The following is a 23,832-nucleotide window of genomic DNA, read 5'->3' as shown; positions in this document are numbered from 1 at the left end:
TTCAGAAAGGATCACAAAGTTGGGTGCACTGCAAATCTATCCCTGCATATTTACATCTGGGTCACCCATTGCTTCCTCTCTGCATAGTGGCCACACCTAATCTTCAGACCCAGACTCAAGCTGCATGAAGGACATTAATCAATACTTAAACCCATCACCTGTAGATAATAAGCATGCATGTTTACAAATACAGACCAAAAAGGAGGGAAACAGTCATTATCTGATTTCTGGCCAATTGCTCCCATCCACAAATAACAGTAACAATTGTTGTTTATGCATTTTTTGACCATCATAAATGAATAAGAGAAGACAACTCTAATAGGATCTTACTTCCATGTAATAATAATAATAATAATAATAATAATAATAATAATAATAAACAACTTTTATTTATATCCCACCCTCCCCAGCCGAAGTCGGGCTCAGGGAGGCTAACATCAGATATATAACATTGGTATAAGATCAAACAATAATTAAATTACCTCCTAAAAACAGGTCAAAATCAAATTAAAGTCTAATTAGATGGCTTTCCGCAGGGTTAAGGTTGGGAACAGTAAGTGCTCATCGGCCTAACTGTTTATGCTGATTTTATATGGGCCCATGAGAATGCTGGGGGGCCTCTTTCATATTGGTTCTTATACAAAAAGAAAAGGGGAGTCAGGCTGAGCCTGGTGGAACAACTCCGCCTTGCAGGCCCTGTGGAAAGATGTCAGATCCCACAGGATCCTGATCTCTTGCGGCAGAGCGTTCCACCAGGCCAGGGCCAAGGCTGAAAAGGCCCTGGCCCTGGTCAAGGCCAGCCTAATTTCTCTGAGGCCCAGGATCCCCAAGGTGTTACTATTTGCAGACCGTAAGTTCCTCCGTGGGGCGTACCAGGAGAGGCGGCCCATAGGTACGTATATCCTAGGCCATATATCCAAGCACACCTGGATTTGTAAGGCACTCACCTTTCTGTGATGGTTTCTCTGAGACCACTAGTGACGCCTTTGACCACAGTGCTAGCCTTTGGGGTCAGAACCACCTGAGATATAAAAAAGGAGCCCTTCTTCCTCTTCTCAATGATGGATGCCTGGAGAAACTGGATCAGTTTTTCAGGATCTGTTGTGTTGGCCCATGGAGCTGGCATCATCTGCCCTGGCCACAAGAAGGAAACCTCCAAAGCCACTGGACTGTGATAAAACACCAGCACTTGATGATCCTTCTCCCACAGATACTGGAGAGAGACTTCGTGAGCAAATATAGCCGGGCACATTTTATTCCCAAAAGTGTCTTTGAGCATTTGGACCAGTTTTTCATGGTGGCACATTTGCATCCCATAGAAGTGGTTGAAGTCCAAAAAGACCACTTCCTTGTGGTGGTCAGCAAGAAAGGCACTGATCTCCTCAAGGCCCTCGTTGACTTTGGCACTGAACAAACCATGAGCAAAGTAGAGTTCATTGTCGGGGTCTCTGGGCTTGGTGGAGATTCTAAGATCAAAATACCGTATGCCTGCTCCAAGCTGGCTTGTGAAGTTCATCGTCTGCGTCGCCAACCATTTCCTCATCAGCTTTTTAGCCACAGTTCCAAACACAGAGACAAAATTCTGCACGGTGTCAGGTTGTTCAGGTCCAACGGGTGAGGCTTCATCAATGTAGAAGCTAAATGAGTCATGAGAGCCTAAAAATAACACAAAACAACACGTTTGCATTTCTTTTTTTAAAAAAGCAAGATTTGAAGACTGATACTCAGGGCTGCATGAAAATATTCCAGAGCTCAAATTATAACACAAATCACTTGTTTCCTCTCTAACTGTTTTAATATCAAAACAAAAAAAATTCCTTCCAGTAGCACCTTAAAGACCAACTAAGTCAGTTCTTGGTATGAGCTTTCGTGTGCATGCACACTTCTTCAAATACAGATAACTTAATATCAGTTATTTTAGCATTGGAAAGATGTCGCTAGTAGTATCCAAATGGGCCAGCTTTGTAGCAAGAGAATCACAAAATATGTTCTTTTCAGAAGGCACCTGATTGCTTCACACTTGCGCTGGTGTTCTGATAGCATTAGTTTACACCTCGCAGAGTCAATGAAAGGGATAGCTGTGTTTGTACTATGTTGAGTGTTTGGAGGTCAAAGCATATTGTTAGCTGGGAGGGGGAAATAACTTTTCAGGCTCAGTCAGTGGTGTGCCGAGTCCCTGCCGAGTCGTGCTTCTTGCACAGAATATGACTCGGCACTGGCAATTGTTTGGTTTTCATTCTGCAAGTCCTCGATCTGTTTGAGTAGCAATTGTTAGTCTTGAAGGAAACACACTGTTAGTCTTGAAGGCTGACAATGAGGAATAACTCCAGCTGATATCAGGCCAAAATATATGAATCCAACACCTGTTTAAATTATATGAGAGAGGGCTTAGTCCTAACACCTAATCCTGACATCTGTGGCAGGGCCAGAGGTAAAAGCAGGCAAAGCCACAAATGTACAGTGATACCTTGGGTTAAGTACTTAATTCGTTCTGGAGGTCCATACTTAACCTGAAACTGTTCTTAACCTGAAGCACCACTTTAGCTAATGGGGCCTCCTGCTGCTGCCGCACCACCTGAGCACGATTTCTGTTCTCATCCTGAAGCAAAGTTCTTAACGTGAAGCACTATTTCTGGGTTAGCAGAGTCTGTATCCTGAAGCGTATGTAACCTGAAGCGTATGTAACCCAAGGTACCACTGTAAATTTGCAGCAGGCTAGTTTTGACACACACTCATGCACCCTTCTCTATTCTCCATGAAGACAAGCCACTGAGATGTGTAGCCCGAGGAGAGTTATGAGGGCTGGATGGTGAGGCCATATTCAGTCCCTGGGTTTAAGCTTCCCCAACCCTGACCCAAATGTGCACTCAATTTGGATCATCACCATCACAGTGTCCTTGCAGCAGCACAAACTGTAGCATTGTGCAGACACTGTTCAGATGATGGGGCAACGTGCCAGATAGACAGAAGGATGGCATAGGAATGGTTGACATTATGGACTCATAGGATGAGAATGCTAGAATTATAAGAGCAGCACTATGATGCAACTGGACCCTCCCAGATGATGATGAAACTGCACTATTCCTTTGGATTTGGATGGATGAATCAACTGACTTATTGGCAGGTCTATCACATTTCTATTCCACGCATCCTCGGAGGAGCAAAGGATGCGTCAGTTTCCAGGGCTGGAGAATAGTGCATAACATTCAAAAACCAATAGCTGTAAATGAAACCGGCCCTGCCATGATTCTAAGAAGGCTTTGAGTGATAATACGAGAAGACCAGTAACATTATATAAAATGAAACTTCAAAAGGCTACAGAACAGTGTGAGCATGGAGGTAACAAGTTTAGCTTATCATAAAGGACATCATGGGTTTTATCCAAGAGAGTCTTGGGACACTTCTGCCACCAGATTCCCTGCAGTTCCCCCCAAAATGCAAGGAACGGCACCACCTCCCAGTACACATGCATACATAGGGATCTTTTTTGTTTCAGGAACAAAATATTGCTGTTTAAAGGCTGGAAAACATTATACCCCAGTGCCATAGAGGATGAATCTGACAGAGGATAGGGAGGTTTGTTACAGGAGATGGATAGCTTCAAATCTACCTGTCTCACAAGATATCCAGGGGGAGGCATCCTCCAGGAAACAGTAGTGCATTTTCTTGCACAGCCTGAGGATGTAGCTCTTCCCTCTTCTAGAACTCTGAGCAACCCGTCAGAAAACCTGCCGGTGAAGCAGGAAATCCCAGAGGCAGCAGAAGGCTCCCATGTCCCATCACTGACCAAGCCTAAGTAATAAGGCACAGCCCCTTTCAGCCCTGATAGGATTCTCGTTGGGAGTGGAGTTGCAAACAGCAGCCCTCTCTGGCTTGCTCCAGATAATTGCTGAAGCGGAATTCCAAGTTTGCGACGCCTGAGAGCCATGTTTCCTGCCGGAGTTGAAACTTTGCTCCCCAAATGTGCTGACCATGGTCCTGATCTCCTGCGACCTATCCTGGAATCCAGCCCTAACCAAAAGCAGAGCAACGAAGGCTGAGGCTCTCTTAGGGAGCAGGCATGTGAAAGCGCCAGCAACAAATAGGAAACATCTGCACGTTATCTGAAAGGCAAAGGACCCTAGAAAGACTCTCATGTGCCACACTCTGTTTAAAGTGTAGCGTCTTCTGTTCTCTGCACTCACACCACCCTGCAGGTCATTTACTGAAAGGGGATTAGACAAATTCATGGAGGACAACATTATCTTTGCTTACTACTTATTACCAATGGGTAGTCAATGGCTATATATGACCTTCGGGATCAGAGGCATTATTCCTCTGAATTTTCAGTTGCTGGGAAATGCAGATGGGCATCCTGTATGGGGGCCTCCTATAGGCACCTGGCTGACCAAGGTGAGAACAGGATGATGGACTAAATGGGCCTTTGGCCTGATCCAACAGAGCTCTTTTTATGTTCTCAGCTCTTTGCAGTGATGCTCCCAGTCCAGTCCTTAAAAGGAATCTGAGTGGCTAGAGTGCTTTTCAAGAGAAAGGGTTGCATTCAAGGCAGTGCTAAGCCTAAGGCTATCCTTGCACAACAGAATGTTCCCCCCACCCTGAAATCTATTCTGGGTGTTCTCCAAATCCTCCAAGGCAGATCTACAGATGGCCTGGGGGGCATGCAGGGGGAGGAAGGGAGGGAACATCTCATTGTTTTGCTATTTTTGTTTTAACTACTTATTTGTGTTTTTATCTTGTATTTTTATCTCCTGAACTGCCCTGAGATCATCTGATGAAGGGAGGTATATAAACCTAATAGTAAATGATAAATAAAATAAAAATTATGCTAGTGGCAGTCCCAGAACTATCTGGTTTTCTTACTGTGAGGGGAGGACCTATAACTTTGAACTCTTTGGAAGAAAACCAGTAAAGGGGAGAGGAAGATAAGATTCCGTGCAGAAAAATAGCAAAGAAAGGGTTAAAACAGCTGACCACCCCACCCCACCCAAGTCTCCTACCTTTAGACCATCTGTGTGTCCTTTGAAGACTACAGACAGATGGGGAGATACAGAGCAAGGTGAGATCCTGAGCAATGGCTTGACATAGGAATGAAGCAGATTCTTATGTTCCTAATTCCACTTGCAGAAGAACTCTATTTTATCCAGACCTCAGAATGTTTTTGAGGGCTGATTCACTCACGAATGTTTGTCATATAATGACTGAAGCACTGAGCAGTGGATTGCCATCATAAATCAAAATGCCACAGATATCACTTCACGTCACCTCAAATAGAGTGTCTTTTATTGGAGTTGGATTAGACATATTATGGTGAATCATCAAATGCTGGCTAGCTAAGAGCGTGCATGTATGAACCGGCACTCGCTCTTCGTGACAACAAATTTCACCAGTGTTTAAGCCGCCGTTGAAATAGTTCCTGCTAAAAAGTTCTCTTTTTTAAAAAAATTAAAAATACCAATCTTCGATGTTTCCTGCAAGCGTTCTTACTCAGATCTTACTACAAAGGCAACCATGTAAGCACATAAAGTTAAATATATTTGTGCCTGGGTGGAAAATAATCTGGCAGACTTCACTATTCTCTCAGTTAATTATCTGATGATCTGAGATTTTCTTACACCCACAATCATTATGTTTTGCAAACCCAGGTCTGTTCATTCATGTGCAAATACTGTCTTCTGTCAATCTATTCTTGCCTTAGTTACTGAAAAGAGGTCCCCTGTTAGGAGAAATGTCTGTGTTGATTAAAAGTAAATAACTAGTTTCTATGTTGAAACCAGGGATCTGGAAGTTGCTGCCCTCCAAATGTTCCTGGACTTGAATGTCCTGGTCAGAACGGGTAATGACCAGCAATGATGACAGCTCCCCAACCCTGATCAAACCCAATTACTACATTATATGAGATGTTGCTTTTCATCATGAGCTGAATGTGGTGTTCTGTGCCCACACCTAGTAAAATGTGCTTTCTTCACTGCAATCTCATGATGTTGTGTCCTCACGGCAATGCAAGGATGGACAAGCATTTCTGAACTGCAATGGGAGACCTCACTTACTCTAAAGTAAGCCCCTTTCTGTTTTGCAGGTCCTGCTCGGGATGGCAGTTTTCGGTCCGCAAAGACTTCCCCTTTGAAGCTTAAAGCAATCCCTGCTTCTCTGCAAAATTAATTAATGAACCGTTTTCACCATCGCCTTGAAAAGCAAAATTGCAACCCGATTGTCTGCATTTCCACTCAGATGTGAAATCCTGCTGCATTTAGTGGGTACAGAGTTAGAGCCTACAAAAACCTACCACCACCACCCCCTGAAAAAAAACAAGTTAAGGGGCAGGAGTTAGGCAGAGACCACATTCCCCCCCCTCCTTTAGAAGTTCAGCCCCAATCCCAGCTGGACTTCCACAAGATCAGCCTGTGACAGCAGTGCCACTCTGGCCCATGGGCATAGCCAAGAGGGGGGCAGGGGGCAGTGGCCCCCTCTAGATCAAGTAAAACAATAGAAATACTTAACTAACTGACCAATCACATCGGTTCTTCCCCCTCCACACACAAAAGTCCTCCCCTCCCCACAACCAAGTCCTCCCCCCCCACAAAAAAAATCCTGGCTATGCCCATGCTCTGGCCTAGAGGTTGTCCTAATTCCATCCTCTGGCTCAGAGGACTAAATTTCAGGTGCTCCAGTGAGATCAGATTCAACTAATGAGTCCTCTCACTGGAAGCCGTGTGCAATGACTTCCGCTTGTGCAACAGCCTTTCCCCCTCTGTTTGCCCCCCCCCAAAAAAAAAATGGAGGGAGGAGTCAGGGAAACAATTTGTCTGGCAAGCTCAAATGCTTGCACTGTGCATGCTACTGAATTCCTCTCCGGGTCTGCCCTGTTCCATCTGAGTAAAAGACACCTGGAAGGACCTGGTCTCCTCTTACTGAGGAGGAATCTTTCAGTGCAGGTGAACACAGGACAATCGCTGCTCCTATAAAGGGCTTGGTCTAAGCCTGGCTGTTGCTGAAGCAACATCCACCTGCTGTTCTTTGCTAGTACAGTGGTACCTCAGGTTAAGTACTTAATTCATCCCGGAGGTCCGTTCTTAACCTGAAACTGTGCTTAACCTGAAGAACCACTTTAGCTAATGGGGCCTCCTGCTGCTGCCGCGCCGCCGGAGCCCGATTTCTGTTCTTATCCTGAAGAAAAGTTCTTAACCTGAAGCACTATTTCTGGGTTAGCGGAGTCTGTAACCTGAAGCGTATGTAACCTGAAGCGTGTGTAACCTGGAGCGTATGTAACCCGAGGTACCACTGTAGTCAGGCTGAGCTCTCTGCTCCCTGCAGAACAAGCTGTTCTCATCTTGGCACGAACTGGGCTGAAGTTCCTTTCCACAACTGGTACCATCGGGGTGTAAGGAACCAGTACCTAGGCCACAGGACTTTCTTGTTCAAGCTTGAGAAGGTGCAACTAAAGTTGTTTTATTGCAATATAAAAATATACAATGGCATTGCTTTTGGTGGGGCCGGGCGGTGGGAGATACCATTTGCACACGCTTCAATTTCCCCCTTCCCACCTCTTGTGAGCACTTAGGAAGGATATATTGCATCAGAGACCTTTTTGTGATGCAAATGGTATTTCTATTAAAGAAGCCATCAGTCAAATGAAAGCCCTGGTTTAAATAAATCTATTTACCCAGCGTAAAATATTTGCATTGTATCATCAAAACAAAAATAAATCAGTGGTTAATAGCTAATTCTTTCTCCCAAGTCACATATATATAGGCAGAGAGATCCATTGCCAGGCTGTTAATCTGCTCAGGGCTGCCCATATTGACTGCACAGCTTTTAAAAACTCATTCTTCAAGTACAGGAAGCCAGCTTTTTTTCTTTTTTAAAAAGAACTCTTTCCAGGATAAATTGGTCCGCAACGACTATTCAAAGATAAAGATATTTGGAAACCAATATTCAGCACAAAGGCAGATGTTAAAATATTGGGTGTATTGTGCTGTGATCATGAACAAAGCTGGAGTTGGATGCTAATGGATGGAGCTAATTTTCTCTCTGTCTTTCATAATCTAAGACTTGAACACAGAGGGAGGAAATGAAACCAAGTGACAGAAGGTTTGGGACAGGCAAAATAACTTATTTGCACAACACACAATTTATGGAGTCCACCGACACTTGCCTCGTATACTGAACTGTGCTCCTCAAAGGCTGAGTACCCAACGTGTTCCCCTCCAAATGTTGCTGGACTCCAAATCCCATCAGCCCCAGTCAGTATGGCTCATTGTCAGGGGTGATGGGAGTTGCGGTCCAGCAACATCTGGCTAGCCTACGTTGGCTATTCCTGCTCAAAGGTATCATTTGGACTGCAATGCAATCCCCATCACCCATCTTCAGGTGGCTCAGTGGACCAGTCTGGATAAAACACACCTCACTCTCTGACTTTTATATTCAATTTTCACCACTTGACTCAACCTGATACCCCTATTTAGATTTGTTCCTGTTTCTCCATATTGCTACCTGCCTTGAATGAATTTACTTGCTTCTAAACCATGGGGTTTTTTTCAGCTGATGATTCTGCAACTTGACCTTCATGACCTTCTGTCTGGTTTGGACTACATTACCCAAATCCATTGGGCCTTCACTCTTGGGTATGCTTCCATTGATCGTTCTTCATGCTTCTAGCCCTGTGAAACTGAATCAGATCCCCAAAAACGTGACTGCCAGCAGATCCTCTCATCAAGCACGCAGCACCCCAGAGCCAAAACAGCCACAAAAATAAGCAAGCGAGCTCTTAACTTACAGCACAAATTATTAATCAACTTGAGCTTCAGTTGATTAACCTACCAGCTAAATGGTCTAGCGGCTCTTGTGAGAAAAGTGAATAGGATTCCATGAAAAGAAGGAGCTCCACACACAATTTAATTAGTGACCAGCATGCTCAGGTGAAACATGTCTAAAGTAGCCTACATTCCTGGGCAAAACCTGGGGGCTTGATTTCCGCCCCCACCTGCAATTTCCTCCATACAGCAGAATTCCTTGAGCACTTTCACACTACTGAGCATGAGAGACAGCATCTTTTCTACGCAACGACGTCCCCATCATCATTTGCGTTCGGAATAATCCTGGCATGTCTACTGATAAAAGCAATTTAAGAAAGAGAATCGCTTGTATTAGAAAAGAAGATGATGAAATTTCCAGACAGTCCCTGTTAAAGGTCTTTGTAGCACACAGCATTAAGTGAGTGAGGGCAACACTTTCTAGTAAAAGGAAGTTGAAATCAAAGTGTTCCCTCTCAGCCCTGAGCAGTCTCTTGATTGATGTTATCTATAACAACAACAATACTTAATAGATTTTTATAATGGGGAGAAACCTTTCTTTGAAGTACAGTGCTTCACAGTACTAACACGATTGCTGGATGAAAAAAGAAAAGAAAAAGCAGTCTTCATGCCAATTACCGGAGCTCATCAGCGAAAGAAACCTTCTGGATTGCTAGCTTATTTTTCCACTATAATTTTCCCCCAGTACAATCCGTACAGTCCTTCCTCGGTGCAAGGCTGACTTGGATGTATATTTTTAGACTCCCTGCAGACTTTTTCAATGTTACTTTCACCCGCTGCTTGTGTAATAGGTTTTATTAAGACTGTAAAAAAAAAAATAAAAAAAAAATCCAGACTCTATGCTGGAGTTTCATATTCTGTCCTTTAAAAAAACAACCACCAGAAACCTACCAGCCCTAGCATTAGGCAGTTTGCTGCCACTGCCTCAGGCTGCAGATTCCAGTGAGGGGCAGTGGTGCTTCTCCGGGGGGGGGGGTCGTACCCTTCTGTTGGAGGACAGAGTCCTGCACCCCCATAACTACCTTTACAAACTGCCGTTAGTACGAAAGCTATGGCCATTCCCTTCATGTGGGACCTTCCAACAAACTTCGCTTAATGAAAAAAACAGGAAGCAAGCCAACTCCTTGCAATAACCAACTAAAGGATGGAAATATGTATGTTTACATATTACACATTGTCTGTTATGTGTGTTGTCTGTTAAGTGTATGTGAATCTGTTCCTTCTGTCTCTTTCATTTTAGAAATGTTTAAGGGGTTTGTGTTGGCCACAACATCCACAGACTGCCTTTCTTAAGTGGGCATAGTTTAAACTGCAAGCTTGCTTCAAATTTTAGTTTAAAGAAACCATGTTGAACCTAATCAACATGGCATGTTTTAACACTGGGAGCCGCCCAGAGTGGCTGGGGAAACTCAGCCAGATGGGTGGGATATAAATAATAAATTATTATTGGAGCAGGAAAGTTTGACCACACTAATTTATGCATCGATTCCTTCAAGCCTGGGCTTCCCTTCCACTTGATCTGTAAGCTGCAGTTGGGTGCGGGATGCTGCCCAATTTAGAACCCCACTCTGTACCCACTCAGCCACCCAGTCCCCAGTCCTAACACCAAGGACCACTGGAAGAGCCCCCTAACCAACTCTGCTCTACTATATGTTTGTTTACTCTGCAATAACCTGCCCCCCATGGATTTAAAAGCTGGCAGAGGCTGCTTGTTCTTTTGCCTAAAGATACCCAGGGCAGGGGGTGGGGGGACCTGAATTTGCCTTCAGTGTGTTCTCTATGCTTCAGAATATACTTCAGCAGCTGCAGTGTGTGACATATCAAGCTGGGCACTGCACGGTGCCTTAATGTTCATGCCCAGGCAAAGACATTGGAGATTGTTCGAGCCCAAAACACCATGGTGGATATCACCATTAGAGGTATTATCTGTTAAAAAGAAAAACACAGAAGGCAAATGGGTCAGATATCAGCAATTAGTAAAAGAAGATCAAGGCCAATTAAGGTTAAGATCATATGAAGAACTTGGCCAGTATTGTAACACATGGCTACAGTATGGAGAGACATGGAGCCATGATCGCTCTTGTGTTTCAACAAAAGAGAGCTCCTGCGAGTGCTTTTGCTTGGCTGGAAGGTACTGTTGAACTGTGTTGGGCAATGGAGAGATGAGCATGTGGGTTGTGTGTAGAAGATAATGGCTTTTGCATGGAAGGAAGGTAGCCAACGTTATATACGTTGCTCCACCACTTTTGCTTCTGGTTTTGCTGACTTTTGCCTCTGCCCTGCCCACCTCTGGCATGCAGAACTCAGCAGGTTGCACACAAGGAAAAATGCCCCCCTCAGACTGAAAAAGGCTCCCCTATTGCATGGGATAGCCCAGTTTAGGAGCTATATAAAGGGGCAGGGCAGACTAAGACTCCGGGCTGCAAATTGTCTCTTGCTCCAACTTGTGATGCACCCCTTGGAGTGTGTTTGCAGCATCCGCATGCTAACAGATATATGCTGGTATAGACATAAATCTTCCCCCACAACAAGTGCATCAAAAAAAATTCTAAACAGTTCTTACAAAATATGAGTTACGGCTAATTAGCGTGTGCCAGTAGCACAATTAGCAAAATGGCTTGTTGCCAGAAAGGAAGGGAAGAGAGACTTTGTAGGCATTTTAATTCCTTATGCAACAAAAATGGGAGCCACAAAAATGAGAGTTTCTAAAAACCAGAACAAGCAGCATAACAGCATTTAAATCCCAGCCAGAGGGATGATGATGATAACTGCAAAAAGACTGAAAATACAAAGGTCTTCACCAGGTACCAAAAAGATATTTATGTAGGTATCAGGTCCTTAGTAACCTCCAGTTTCATCTCTTTAAGTGGGGAACCTCAAAAGGATCTCTGGTGGTAATAATCTGAAGGCCCAGGCAGGTATATACGAGAGGATACCTGACCCAAACTGGTGTAGACAATGAGTTCTTGAGTTGTCAGAGTGAGCTTTCTGAAGGTCTCCCTCTCACATGCAGATGTGCAAGGCTGCTGTGTTATGAAGGACCAGTTTATATCTTTAGGATAATTAAAGGTATAATTACTGCAGTGTACTAATTCAGGCTGACCATAAAGTAGGCTGATCGCCGAAGAATTGATGCTTTTGAATTATGGTGCTGGAGGAGACTCTTGAGAGTCCCATGGACTGCAAGAAGATCAAACCTATCCATTCTGAAGGAAATCAGCACTGAGTGCTCACTGGAAGGACAGATCCTGAAGCTGAGGCTCCAATACTTTTGCCACCTCATGAGAGGAGAAGACTCCCTGGAAAAGACCCTGATGTTGGGAAAGATGGAGGGCACAAGGAGAAGGGGACGACAGAGGACGAGATGGTTGGACGGTGTTCTCGAAGCTACCAGTATGAGTTTGACCAAGCTGCGGGAGGCAGTGGAAGACAGGAGTGCCTGGCGTGCTCTGGTCCATGGAGTCAGGAAGAGTCGGACATGACTAAACAACTAAACAACTAAACAACAACAACTACTTCAGGCTACAAGGTGGGGGGACTGCTTGAATGTTTGAATGTTCAGCATGCATGCACACCCCGTACACTTCCCTATACGTTGAAGTAAGACATGTAGGAGAAGTTTAGGCTGAATCACCCTGACATGCTGAGTTTCTACATGCAAGGAATTGCTTCCCAGCTAACAACTACTTACAGTATTAATTTGCTTCCCAAATCTATTGTGGTTTTAGGAAACAGGTAAAAGACACACCTCTTCCACAGCAGGCTTTGGAATGAGGGGACAGCGATTGCAGTAATTTATTAAATGGTTTGACACTGCGGCTTTTGATATGAGTTATACAGAAATAATAGTTTTAAAGTTCTTGTGTTGCATGGTTATTACGTTGCAAAGTGGCCTGTGCACCAAATAAACCATACAATCTAATACAGCATCAAAACCTACCTACAGCGTCAAATAGTATGATACAGCTAAAGCTTGATCTCAACATGCCTATTTGCATCATTGGCAAGGTAAAGGTAAAGGGACCCCTGACAATTAGGTCCAGTCGTGGCCGACTCTGGGGTTGCGGCACTCATCTCGCTTTATTGGCTGAGGGAGCCGGCGTACAGCTTCTGGGTCACATGGCCAGCATGACTAAGCCGCTTCTGGCAAACCAGAGCAGCGCACGGAAATGCTGTTTACCTTCCCGCCAGAGCGGTACCTATTTATCTACTTGCATTGTTTGGTGTGCTTTTGAACTGCTAGGTTGGCAGGAGCAGGGACTGAGCAACGGGAGCTCACCCCGTCACAGGGATTCGAACTGCCAACCTTCTGATCGACAAGTCCTAGGCTCTGTGGTTTAACCCACAGCGCCACCTGCGTCCCTTATCATTAGCAAAGGCAGAAGCAAATTAAGCAAGGTTTCCTGAGACTTTTCTCAGCTAAGCAATGTAAGGGGTGTGCTCTCCAGATTTCCAGTATAAAGTATTACCCAATTTTCAGAGTATTCAAAATAAAATGGCAATAACAGTTATGCCCCAAACATGCATATATTGTATTGATTCATTTCATTTATTTTGTACACAGAATTCAACTTGCTGTTTCTTGGGGGGGGTTGTTGTTGTTGTTGTTGTTTTTAAGCATTTCCATTTTACAGCATTTCCAATTTTCAGCTTTAGTGCCAAAACATAAACAAATATATTTGCCCAAAGCGCCTATCTATGGTGCATATGATCACAGTAATTATCTAAGTGCAATGTTCTGCTCTAATATAGACTGTTTACACATCTTCCTTACATCAGTTGGGGAAAATAGCAGAATTTCTGCATAATTTAGACAGCATAATGTACATTGCATAATTTAGACCCAATTTGCATAATGTATTATATGTGTGCATATGTGTGTGTACACACAGCATAATCAAACTATCTTCCGTTTCTCTAGTGCAGAGGTTTGCCAGTTCTACCTCCCAGCTTAGTTGCTATGCAGACTAGCAAGCATGTGGCGCCGGGAAGTGGGGGGCAACCTATAGACTGGGGAGCGGGGCACAATACAGTACTTAAAATTGCCTTTCTGTGCGTCATAAAAATGATGCTCAGAATAATTACTATAATAGGCATGCTGAAACGCTGTTAAGCCAAGCAGTTCTCTGCAGAACATGCTGTTTTGATTGATGCGTCGGCTAGAATGCAAACTTTACTTAGCAATCTCTTATGTGCTGAATCAAAGTACTTAATCAATGTGGTTGGATGAAATGGGGTTCTCTCTCTCTCTCTCTTGCTTGATGCTGAACCAAAAGGAAGACATGCTCTTGCACACTAGGCCGGGTGAGTCCAAAACAGATGTTTCGAAATCCACAGCTTTCAAAAGCGGGTGGATCTTCCTGCAGTGGTCAAATATAGCAAGGAAGTTATGGCAGGATCAAAGAGGTGCTGGCAGTTAAATAAAGAACCTCAGAGTAAGCTAACGAGATCAAGCTATAGATAGCATCACTCCAGCTAGAAAACTTTGCACAAAGGCATACATAAAATATCAGAAGCCCAATAAATTAGAACTAATTAAGAAGGTATGCAACCAGTTAAATATGGTTAAAATAATAGCTGTATTTGAGGAGGAAGGGAGGCTTAAAGAAAGCAAAAATAAGAGGAACCTGGTAACTTCTTATATCTCTTTTGAGAGTTGGGAAATCCAGGCCAGGGAATGGATAATATGTAATGATGAAGACATGAAGCTTTAAACAAAACGAAGAATAAATCAAATGCCAGTCAAAGTATCTGCCACAAAGATGTAGTATCTTCCCAGTCCACAGCACTCAGGATTTTCTTATCTATATTCACATTACCCAAAAGGAATGGGTGCCATTAGCCTCATGGCAAGCTGCATGTATCTCTGAGCAAAACTACACATTACTTTTTTAAAGGGGCACTACATTGTTTAGCATGGCAGCATTGGCACTTTGGAACTCCCAGCTTATTGATGCCAGGCAGACACCTTAACTGTATTCTTTTTGGCACCTGCTGAAGACATTCTCATTTAGACAAGCCTACTCAAAGGTTTAAGGGATGCAGGTGGCGCTGTGGGTTAAACCACAGAGCCTAGGACTTGCCATTCAGAAGGTCGGCGGTTCAAATCCCCATGACGGGGTGAGCTGCTGTTGCTCGGTCCCTGCTCCTGCCAACCTAGCAGTTTGAAAGCACGTCAAAGTGCAAGTAGATAAATAGGTACCGCTCCAGCGGGAAGGTAAACGGCGTTTCCATGCGTTCCAATAAAGCGAGATGAGAGCTGCAACCCCAGAGTCGGTCACGACTGGACCTAATGGTCAGGGGTCCCTTTACCTTTACCTTACTCAAAGGTTTATAAAGTTTGTGTGAATTTAATTGGTTTTAGTCTGTCCTATTGCAGTTTTAACTTTCTGTTACTTTCTGTATGTTTTAAAATTACGGCAGTTTTATTCCATCTTCCCTCGTTTCTCAAACTGCTGATTTTGTTTTATCTTTTACACAATGCAAAAGTCGCTTCTCAATGCTGTAGATCAAAGCATCCCTGTGGATGTGAGCTTAATCTGTAATGTCGTGAAAGATTTTCCAAGCCTGCTTTGATGCCATATGGATCACTGCATACAGAACATAACACTGATGCTTCTATTTGTCCTGAAAGACAATTCTCAGTGTCTGGTGATTATTAATTTTTAAATTTAATAGTGTTTGTATTTTTGTAAGCGACTTCTGGAAGTCTAGCAGGATATAGCGGAAGGCTGGTGCTCATTTCTGTGTTATTTGCTGCTGGAAAAACTTCTGATTGCAATACCATTAAATCACAAAAACATGGCAGTTTTGTCCCAGTGGTTTTCATGATCACACTACTACTACTCTCATGACAAAATTTGGGGTAGCATCCTTGGCTGGCCAAATCTCCCACCCACCCCCCACCTTTCTGAATAAAGCTGCTCTCTCTACTCGTGCTGTTACAAATAACTTCTAACTCTGAAATTCAAAGAAATCCATAGGTCTGTTATACTGTGCCTTCCGCAGATAATGATGTTGGGTGTGTGTCATGCACTGCATAATGGAGTGTATCTTCATGAGGGTAAAAAAAAACACCAAAAAACTATTTCCAAATACTGAGATCTATTTATATCAATTCCCGGAGTTTGCCTCGTTAAAATGGCTTGCCAATTGTACCTACCGTACATTTGTGCTGATTAGCTCAAGGCCAGAAATCAGAACAGGCAACGCATCTCAAAAGGCTTTGGGCATAATCTGCTACTTTGTGCAGGAAAACTTCCCGCTAGATGAGCTTTCCCCATGCCGACGACCTCCCGATGGGAGTTGCAGTCCAACACATTGGGAGGTTGCCAGCTTGCAGAAGGCTGTGCTAGATGGTGTCCATTGACTGTCTTTGTCCTGGCAAGATTTCCTGAATCGCTACCTGAATAGTCAGCAAACCCCTGTGCAGTGCAATCCTTGATAGGTCTACTCAGAGGTAACTCCGAGGGAGTAAACCAAGGCAGGTAAGTGGGCATAGGACTACCGTCTTTAAGTCTTTGCTGCATGACCCACCGAAAGTGTTTACCCAGACATTGTTCGTCACTTGATGACAGACTGCAGCAGCATCATATGACAAGTTGCATGGGTGAATGCAGTCAGCTCAGATACAAGCACCAGGGTCCACAGATACCACTTATTGTATCGCCTCAAACAAACAGCCTTTTTTTTTAATGGAGTCCCTTCACTCATTTGGTTTAACGTTATGCAACATTGAGCAGTGACACTGCTGAATTTGGGCACTGCTGGCTTAAAATGCAAATATGGCTGTATCCTGTATCATGCCATCCCCCCACTCCTTCTCTGGCTTGAATTCTAATCCAAGCTGTGGAAGAACTACCTGGTCTGGTCTACCTACTGGTCTGGCCTGGTTTGGCCTTGCCTAGCAGCACCCACCAAAGCAAAGCTGGGGAATCTGAGACTCTGTCATGTACTCCAACTGGGGCTAAGAAAAAGCCATGCATTTTCCAGTCCCTCAGGAAAACAGCTTTAAAACAGACAGACAGACAGACAGACAGACAGACAGACAGACAGACAACCCTGTCCCACACTGAGCCCAGAAGGTGTTTTTTTCCACCACTAGTTCTGAAAAATCCAATGATCAGCAATTTAATTTAAATGCACTTCAGACTTATTTTAACCTTTGTGCAAAGACTCCTGTGTTGCAGAAACCCAACAGTCTGGACTTTGAAAGAAGAGAGAGACCTCTCAGCACCATGGAGAGAAATGAAAGTTCTGTGCTTTCCAACCACGGCGGCCATGCACCTACTTTTACAGATGATAGCCATCTGTTTGAAGCCCAATTTTTAAATAATGTGTCGTGAGAATGGAGAGCAGGGGCAGACTTGGAAGTTTCCCAGTGTCAGGCTTCGGGGAATCAGATCTTTCCCCTGGTGGCAGTAAATAAGCATATCAAACGAAAGGAGCATTCTTACCAGTTAGTTTCTTTAATAATCACAGCGAGAAACAAAGGAATGCTTATCTCTCTAGAAATGGCGTTGCTCCCAGTAAAGGTTTACCCCCTCAATCCCCATTAATCTACGTCACTCCTATGTCGGGTAATCTGAGCTTGTTGCCGCTATGCTCTCTGTTCTATCATTCTCAAGCCCGTCTAGTCTTAGGCGAAGAGGGGTCAGGAATGCTGTCCAAGGACACTGAATCTGCCAGCTGTCTCTCTCCTGGGGTTTACTCTTCTAGCTGTTCCTCACGCAGTATTTCCCAGCTTTTCCCTTCTGGACTATGCCCCTCTGCAAACCACTGCTCTAAATCAATACTGTCCTCCTGCCCTTAGGAAGGTTGAGGAAAAGGGGGCAGCTCCCACCATTCCTCCTCAGTCCAGTGCTTGACACCCACCAATACTTTCCAAATCCTCCACTTGACATCATCGTCTGCTGCTGGGACACATAGACCTCCAGGGGCAGAGGGAGGCAGGCAGCAATGTGAGAGCTTGCCTCTGTGTTGCCATCTCCACCCAAATAACATGTGTAGAGAGTTAGACATTTTGAAAAGTTATTGTTGCATTTTGAGTTGACTTGTAGGACACCTTAGAATGATTTCGGTCCTTCAAGATCAGATACACATGATTTCATAAATAAATAAATAAATAAATAAATAAATAAATAAATAAGCAACTAGATTGCTGGACTGATGCAATGCTGAGAGAAGGGAAGGAGGGGATTTTCTGATGGCAGCCAAGAACTTAGCTCTGCTTCTAGCTGGATCTTACTCCCACTCCCCCCCCCCCAATCTCACCATGCATTTATAAAATGTGCTAATGAAGAGAATGTGTTAATCAAGGTAAATCAAGGATAGGCAAGAGGGGTTTTCTGGTGGCAGCAGAAAACAATGATCAAGATAAATCATGGAGGGAGGGATGTTTTTCCTGGTGGCAACTAAGAACTTATCTCCACTCCCAGCTGTATTGAGATCACTTTGCGCACATTTATAAAAGGTGCTAATGAAGAAAATGATGGATTTATCTACGCTGTGTTAAGCTAAATTGTGGATGGGGGGGGGGGTTCTGGTGGTTCCAGAAGCTGTGTTTTAATCTCTCCGTTTTAAATTCTTTTTAATTATAGTATGTGTAAGTCGCCTTGAGACAGTGGTTTAGAAGGGCAATTAATAAATTAAGCGTAGAAATAATAATTATAACAACACACTTGTAAAATGTGCTAATGAAGATAATGAACAATTCACCTGCCCTATGTTAATCAAGCTGAAACTAAACACACGTGAAAATGCTTTTGGTGTTGCGTTTGATATTCATGCTAACAGCAAGACAGTCTCAGAAGGCAAATAAGTATCCTGGAGACAATTCTAGGCACATTTTTTCAAGTTTGCCACGTGTTGGCTTCCAGGTGATGGCCCTTGTTAGGGTTTGTTTGTCTTTTCCATGTTATTTTTGGTTTTCTCCTTCACACAAACATATACCCTTTTGGATGTACACACACAGAGGCAGACAGAGATTTAAGACGGTAAAAATAAACTTGCTGAGTTTATTCTCCAGTGACTCATAGCAAAGAGCAAAGGTAGAATAGAACAAAAAATTGTAGAGTTCAAAGGGATCCCAAGAGTCATCTAGTCCAACGCCCTGAATTCAGGAACCTTTCCCCCAACCTGGGGCTTGAACACACGACCCTGAAATTTTGAGGCTCCTGCTCCAACGACCAAGTTATTTCAACAGAGGAGGAAAAAAGAATGGGGAGCTGTTGATTCCCCCCCCCCCCCCCGTTATCAAGATGATCAGGAATATCTAACCAGCACTGGTCAGGACTAAGACTGGAGTGATTCTATACACATATTCACATAAGAATAAGGCCTTAGAATCATAGAATTGTAGAGTTGGAAGGGAGCATGAGGTTCAACCAATCCCACCCCATGCAATGCAAAAATCTTTTTCCCAACATGGGACTTCAACACACAACCCTGAGATTATGAGTATCATACTCTACTGACTGTCAGAGATCGTGCTGAGGAGGGCTGCACTGAGGAGGAATGGTGGGAGCCACCCCCTCTCCCTGTTCCTGCTCCTGAATCTTCCCAGGAGCAGGAGGACAGTATAGATTTGGAAGAGTGGTTTGCAGAGGGGCATAGTTCAGAAGGCAGAAGCTGGGAAGAACTGGGTGGGGAACAGCTAGGAGGAGAAGAACTGGGGGGGGGGGAGAGTTAACTGTCACTGGGAAGCGTTCATCCACTCAGCCCAAGCTCAAGAAGAGCAGATAAGGTTGGCAGCCATTTTGGGGGTGGTGGTGAAAGGCGTACATGGGGGAAGGAGAGAGAGAGAAAGCCTCATTGCACAGATAGAAGCCCTTGCGAATGGCTTCCGCTTATGTGGTTCACTAGGTAAATCCCATCCTATTTATGTCTTTCCTTCAAAGGTAAATAGCAATTGAGAGTTGTGGATGTGTGTAGACTTGATGGAGAAAACAGATGACTAGGGAGGAAGTGGGTGGAGCTACCCCCTCTCCCTGATCCTGAATCTTCCCAGGAGCAGGAGGACAGTATAGATTTGGAACAGTGGTTTGCAGAGGGACATAGTTCAGAAGGCAGAAGCTGGAAAATACTGGATGGGGAACAGCTAGGAGAAGAAACACTGTAAGAGAGAGAGTTAGCAGATTCACAGTCATTGGACAGCATTCCTCCACTGCCCTCCCCAAGGTCAAGAAGAGCTCAGAAAGTCTCGGAACAGAAAACACACAGAATGGCAAATTAAGCTGTTGGAATATGCCGAAAAGGCAAAACTGACCGGAAGGCTCAGGAACCAAGAGGACAAAACTTAAAGAAAGAATGGGAAAGTTTTATAATTCATTTAGGAGACCACTGTAAACAAATGAAAACATTAACAGGATTCTAATAGCACTTGTAATGTAACAAAGACTATGAACAATATGGAGATACACAAAATATGAATGATGAAATATTATGCAGTTGAAAGTTTTGACAATAGGACCCAAGGAGGGGATGGTGGGAAGTCTGGAGAAATCTCTGAACATGAACATGTATTTGGTATTGTTATAACTTTACACTTGTAAAATCAAATAATTTTTTTTTTAAAAAAAAAATGGTTTTGCTTATTAACCAAGCACAACCTAGGCCTTTACATCTAGGCCACATGACACATCCTTTCAGCACTAAACCCTGGCTTTTGTCCTTCTCACTCTCTAATAACTGGAGGAGGGGCCCCACCCATTTGTCATCTGGTCCATAGCCCCCTCTCTTGCTTTCTTAATGGCCCCTTTGTTCTCTGAATACTTTCTGAATCCAGGGACTAAGTGTCTGGTACCCAGTTTAACACCCCAAGTCTTGATAAAACTCTAAAACTTCCTAGAGGCAAGAATTTAGAGGAGTCCGGCACCCAAAAACTCATAAAACTATACTTAAAATACTGGCTTTCACATGTCTATGTATACCCATTTCTCTGTGTTTATACAAACTTACATAAAGTTAATAATTCACTAACAGATGGCTAATCAGTTAAAAGGATTTCATCAGTTGACAGCCCTACTAGAAAAACTGTACTGCTGAATCTTTTCAACACAGGTGTTCAATTTTTTATGATTTTTTTAAATTGCCTGTAGCATGTAGAAAGCTCAGTATGTGCATTTTATTCTTTGCAAAACAAATCTAAATTATCCTGCTTTTAATTGCCCTTTAATTGTTCTTAAGTAACATTTGTACCACCGCCTTAGAAATCGTCCAGCTTTCAGTTCTGCGTTGCACACTGCATTGTGCTTTTATGATATGTAAGCCACTTTGTGTGGGCAGTGCTCAGAATGGCAGACTATAAAGGAATTTATAATAACAATAATTAAAACCAAAGCATACTAAAATCACAAGCCCTCTGCCATTGTAATCTCAGGTCCTCAGACTCACATCGTGCAAAAATGTCCCAAACCTTCTGCAAAATGGCTGGATTAGAAAAGTTTCTCTGTAGAGTTCTGGTAGTTCTATTTAAATAGCCAGGGTGAATTAATGTAGGATGGGATGGGAGGAAGCCCCTATGCACCTTCTATTGAATGTCTGCTTTGGAAAGCTGGGTTACAAGTCAAAAGCAGGTGGTCCAATGTGTGTACATTAATATGCAGATGTGCTCAGACTTCTGTCCTGGACTAAATTTGTGGGTCAGGAAATAATAATATTAACAACAAATAATTCTTCAGATACCGAAGATTCTTCAGGTATCTGAAGAAGTGTGCATGCACACAAAAGCTTATACCAAGAACAAACTTAGTTGGTCTCTGAGGTGCTACTGGACAATTTATTTATTTATTTTTAATATATTTTGACTGCGTCAGACCAACACAGCTACCTACCTAAAAGTAAATTAAGTTCATTTTGGAGTAGGACAATGTTTGGTTCATCTTTACATTCATTCCTGCCCCCTTCGCTTCAACAGGAGGGCTGGACTTTGAGCTTTCATTTAAAAAATAAGTAAATCAATCGCACATATATAATGAAAGTTAGAAAGCAAACTGTGGAAGGAATGTTCCAAGGTTTATTAGGCAGGCATGGGGCCACTACTGCTGCTCTACTGCTGCTAAGGATGTTTGGTCCCTAAATCACTGTTGCTAAGCAATCAGAAAGAAGGAATGTGAGCACTGTTGGGGACACTGATAAAGTACAGGGTGTTCTACTCATGTTCAAACACACACTGAACACACTATTGCACTGAACATGCAAAGATCCTCTCATCACTCACCCTGGGTATGACTTCTGAATAGGGTTATTGTTGTAAGCAACTAACAAGACCAGTTCTCTATGGATCCTGTCGATCTTTGTTTCACCCTTGCTTTCTAGGGGGACAGTGGATATGATTTTCAGCGCTCGACAGCTTCAGGAAAAATGGAGAGAGCAAAACCAACCCCTGTATATGGCATTTATCGACCTGACTAAGGCTTTCGACACTGTAAATTGTAATGCCCTGTGGACTGTCCTTCTGAAAATTGGCTGCCCAGATAATTTGTAAACATCATTTGGCTCCTCCATGATAATATGACAGCAACAATTGCAGATAACAATGGCTCTCAAAGTGAACCATTCATAGTGGGATCTGGCGTTAAACAAGGTTGTGTTATTGCCCCAACTCTATTAATTATTTTCATTGCCATGATCCTACACTTTGTCAAAGGGAAACTCCCCACCAGAGTAGAAATCATATCTCGAACAGATGGAAAGCTCTTCAATCTGAGCAGGCTGAAAGCAAAGAGTAAAGTTACCATAACTTCCATCATAGAGCTTCAGTATGCTGATAACAATATAGTGTGTGCACACTCAGAGGATGACCTCCAAACCATCCTAAATATCTTTGCAGAAGCTTACAAAGAGCTTGACCTATCACTCAACATTCAAAAAACCAAAGTGCTGCACCAACAAGTACAAAATAACCCCTCTGCAGCACCACAAATCCAACTCAATGGTGTAACGTTGGAAAATGTCAATCACTTCTCCTACCTAGGCAGTTATCTTTCCACAAGGGCCAACATTGATGCTGAAATCTAGCATGGCCTGATCTCTTTGAGTGCGGCTTTCTCCCAATTGAAGTGCAGTGTTTGAGGACCAGGACATTCGCAGGGAAACCAAAATACTTGTTTACAAAGCTATTGTACTACCAACCTTACTGTATGCTTGTGAAACATGGACCACTTATAAACACCATCTCCAACTCCTCGAAAGATTCAATCAACAGTGTCTCCAAAAATTTTTACACATCACTTGGGAAGACAGGCGAACTAATATCAGTGTACTGGAAGAAGCAAAGATCACCAGTGTTGAAGCAATGATTCTTGAACATCAACTTCGTTGGACTGGTCATGTTGTGCGGATGCCTGATGATCGTCTTCCAAAGCAACTATTCTATTCCGAATTTAAAAATGGAAAGCGTAATGCTGGTGGTCAACAAAAGAGGTTTAAAGACTGTCTCAAGGCAATTTTTTTAAAAAAAATTAGTATAAACACTAACAACTGGGAAACAGTGGCCTTCGAGCACTCCAGTTGGAGAACAGCCTTTACCAAAGGTGTCATGGGTTTTGAAGACACTCAAACTCAAGAAGCAAGGGAGAAACATGCTAAGAGGAAGGCATGCTTGGCAAATCCACACCATGATCAACTCCCACCCAGAAAACAATGTCCTCACTGTGGAAGGACGTGTGGATCCAGAATTGGCCTCCACAGTCACTTACAGACTCACTTTTTAAACCGTGTTTATGGAAGACAATCTTACTCGGCTACGAGTGATCACCAAAAAGAGAGAGAGTAATATTTTATATCCAGGATGTATATTGCTTACAATATATCTGTATCTAGCCAGCGAGCTAACAAAAATTGTTAGCTCGTTCCCCCCATTTCTGAAACCCAAAGAAGAAAATACTAGAACAAACTGTGTTCAGCAAAGATACCAAGCATCTGTTAGGTCAAAACCACCTAGTTTCCTGCTGTGGAATGTTTAAAAGAATGAGAGATGAAAGGGACTTCAGAGTCCAGTACTTTGCTTGTACCACAAGTC

The 23,832-nt window shown here is 43.3% G+C and overlaps 1 protein-coding gene across 1 annotated transcript in view; it reads right to left on the bottom strand.

The window, feature by feature from the left end:
* The window catches only part of PLCXD3 (phosphatidylinositol specific phospholipase C X domain containing 3), a 77,319-nt gene that overhangs the window by 24,353 nt on the left and 29,134 nt on the right, over positions 1 to 23,832 (bottom strand). The window contains exon 2 of the mRNA XM_083703670.1: positions 948 to 1,656. Coding sequence (XP_083559796.1) covers positions 948 to 1,656 — 709 coding nt within the window. The remainder of the gene's footprint in view (positions 1 to 947; positions 1,657 to 23,832) is intronic.

This window comes from Podarcis gaigeae (genome assembly GCF_964106915.1).
Source record: "Podarcis gaigeae genome assembly, chromosome: 11".
Classification (NCBI taxonomy): Eukaryota; Metazoa; Chordata; class Lepidosauria; order Squamata; family Lacertidae; genus Podarcis; species Podarcis gaigeae.
Note: the sequence above shows the minus strand (reverse complement) of the source record. Positions and strands in the feature narration are given on the sequence as shown.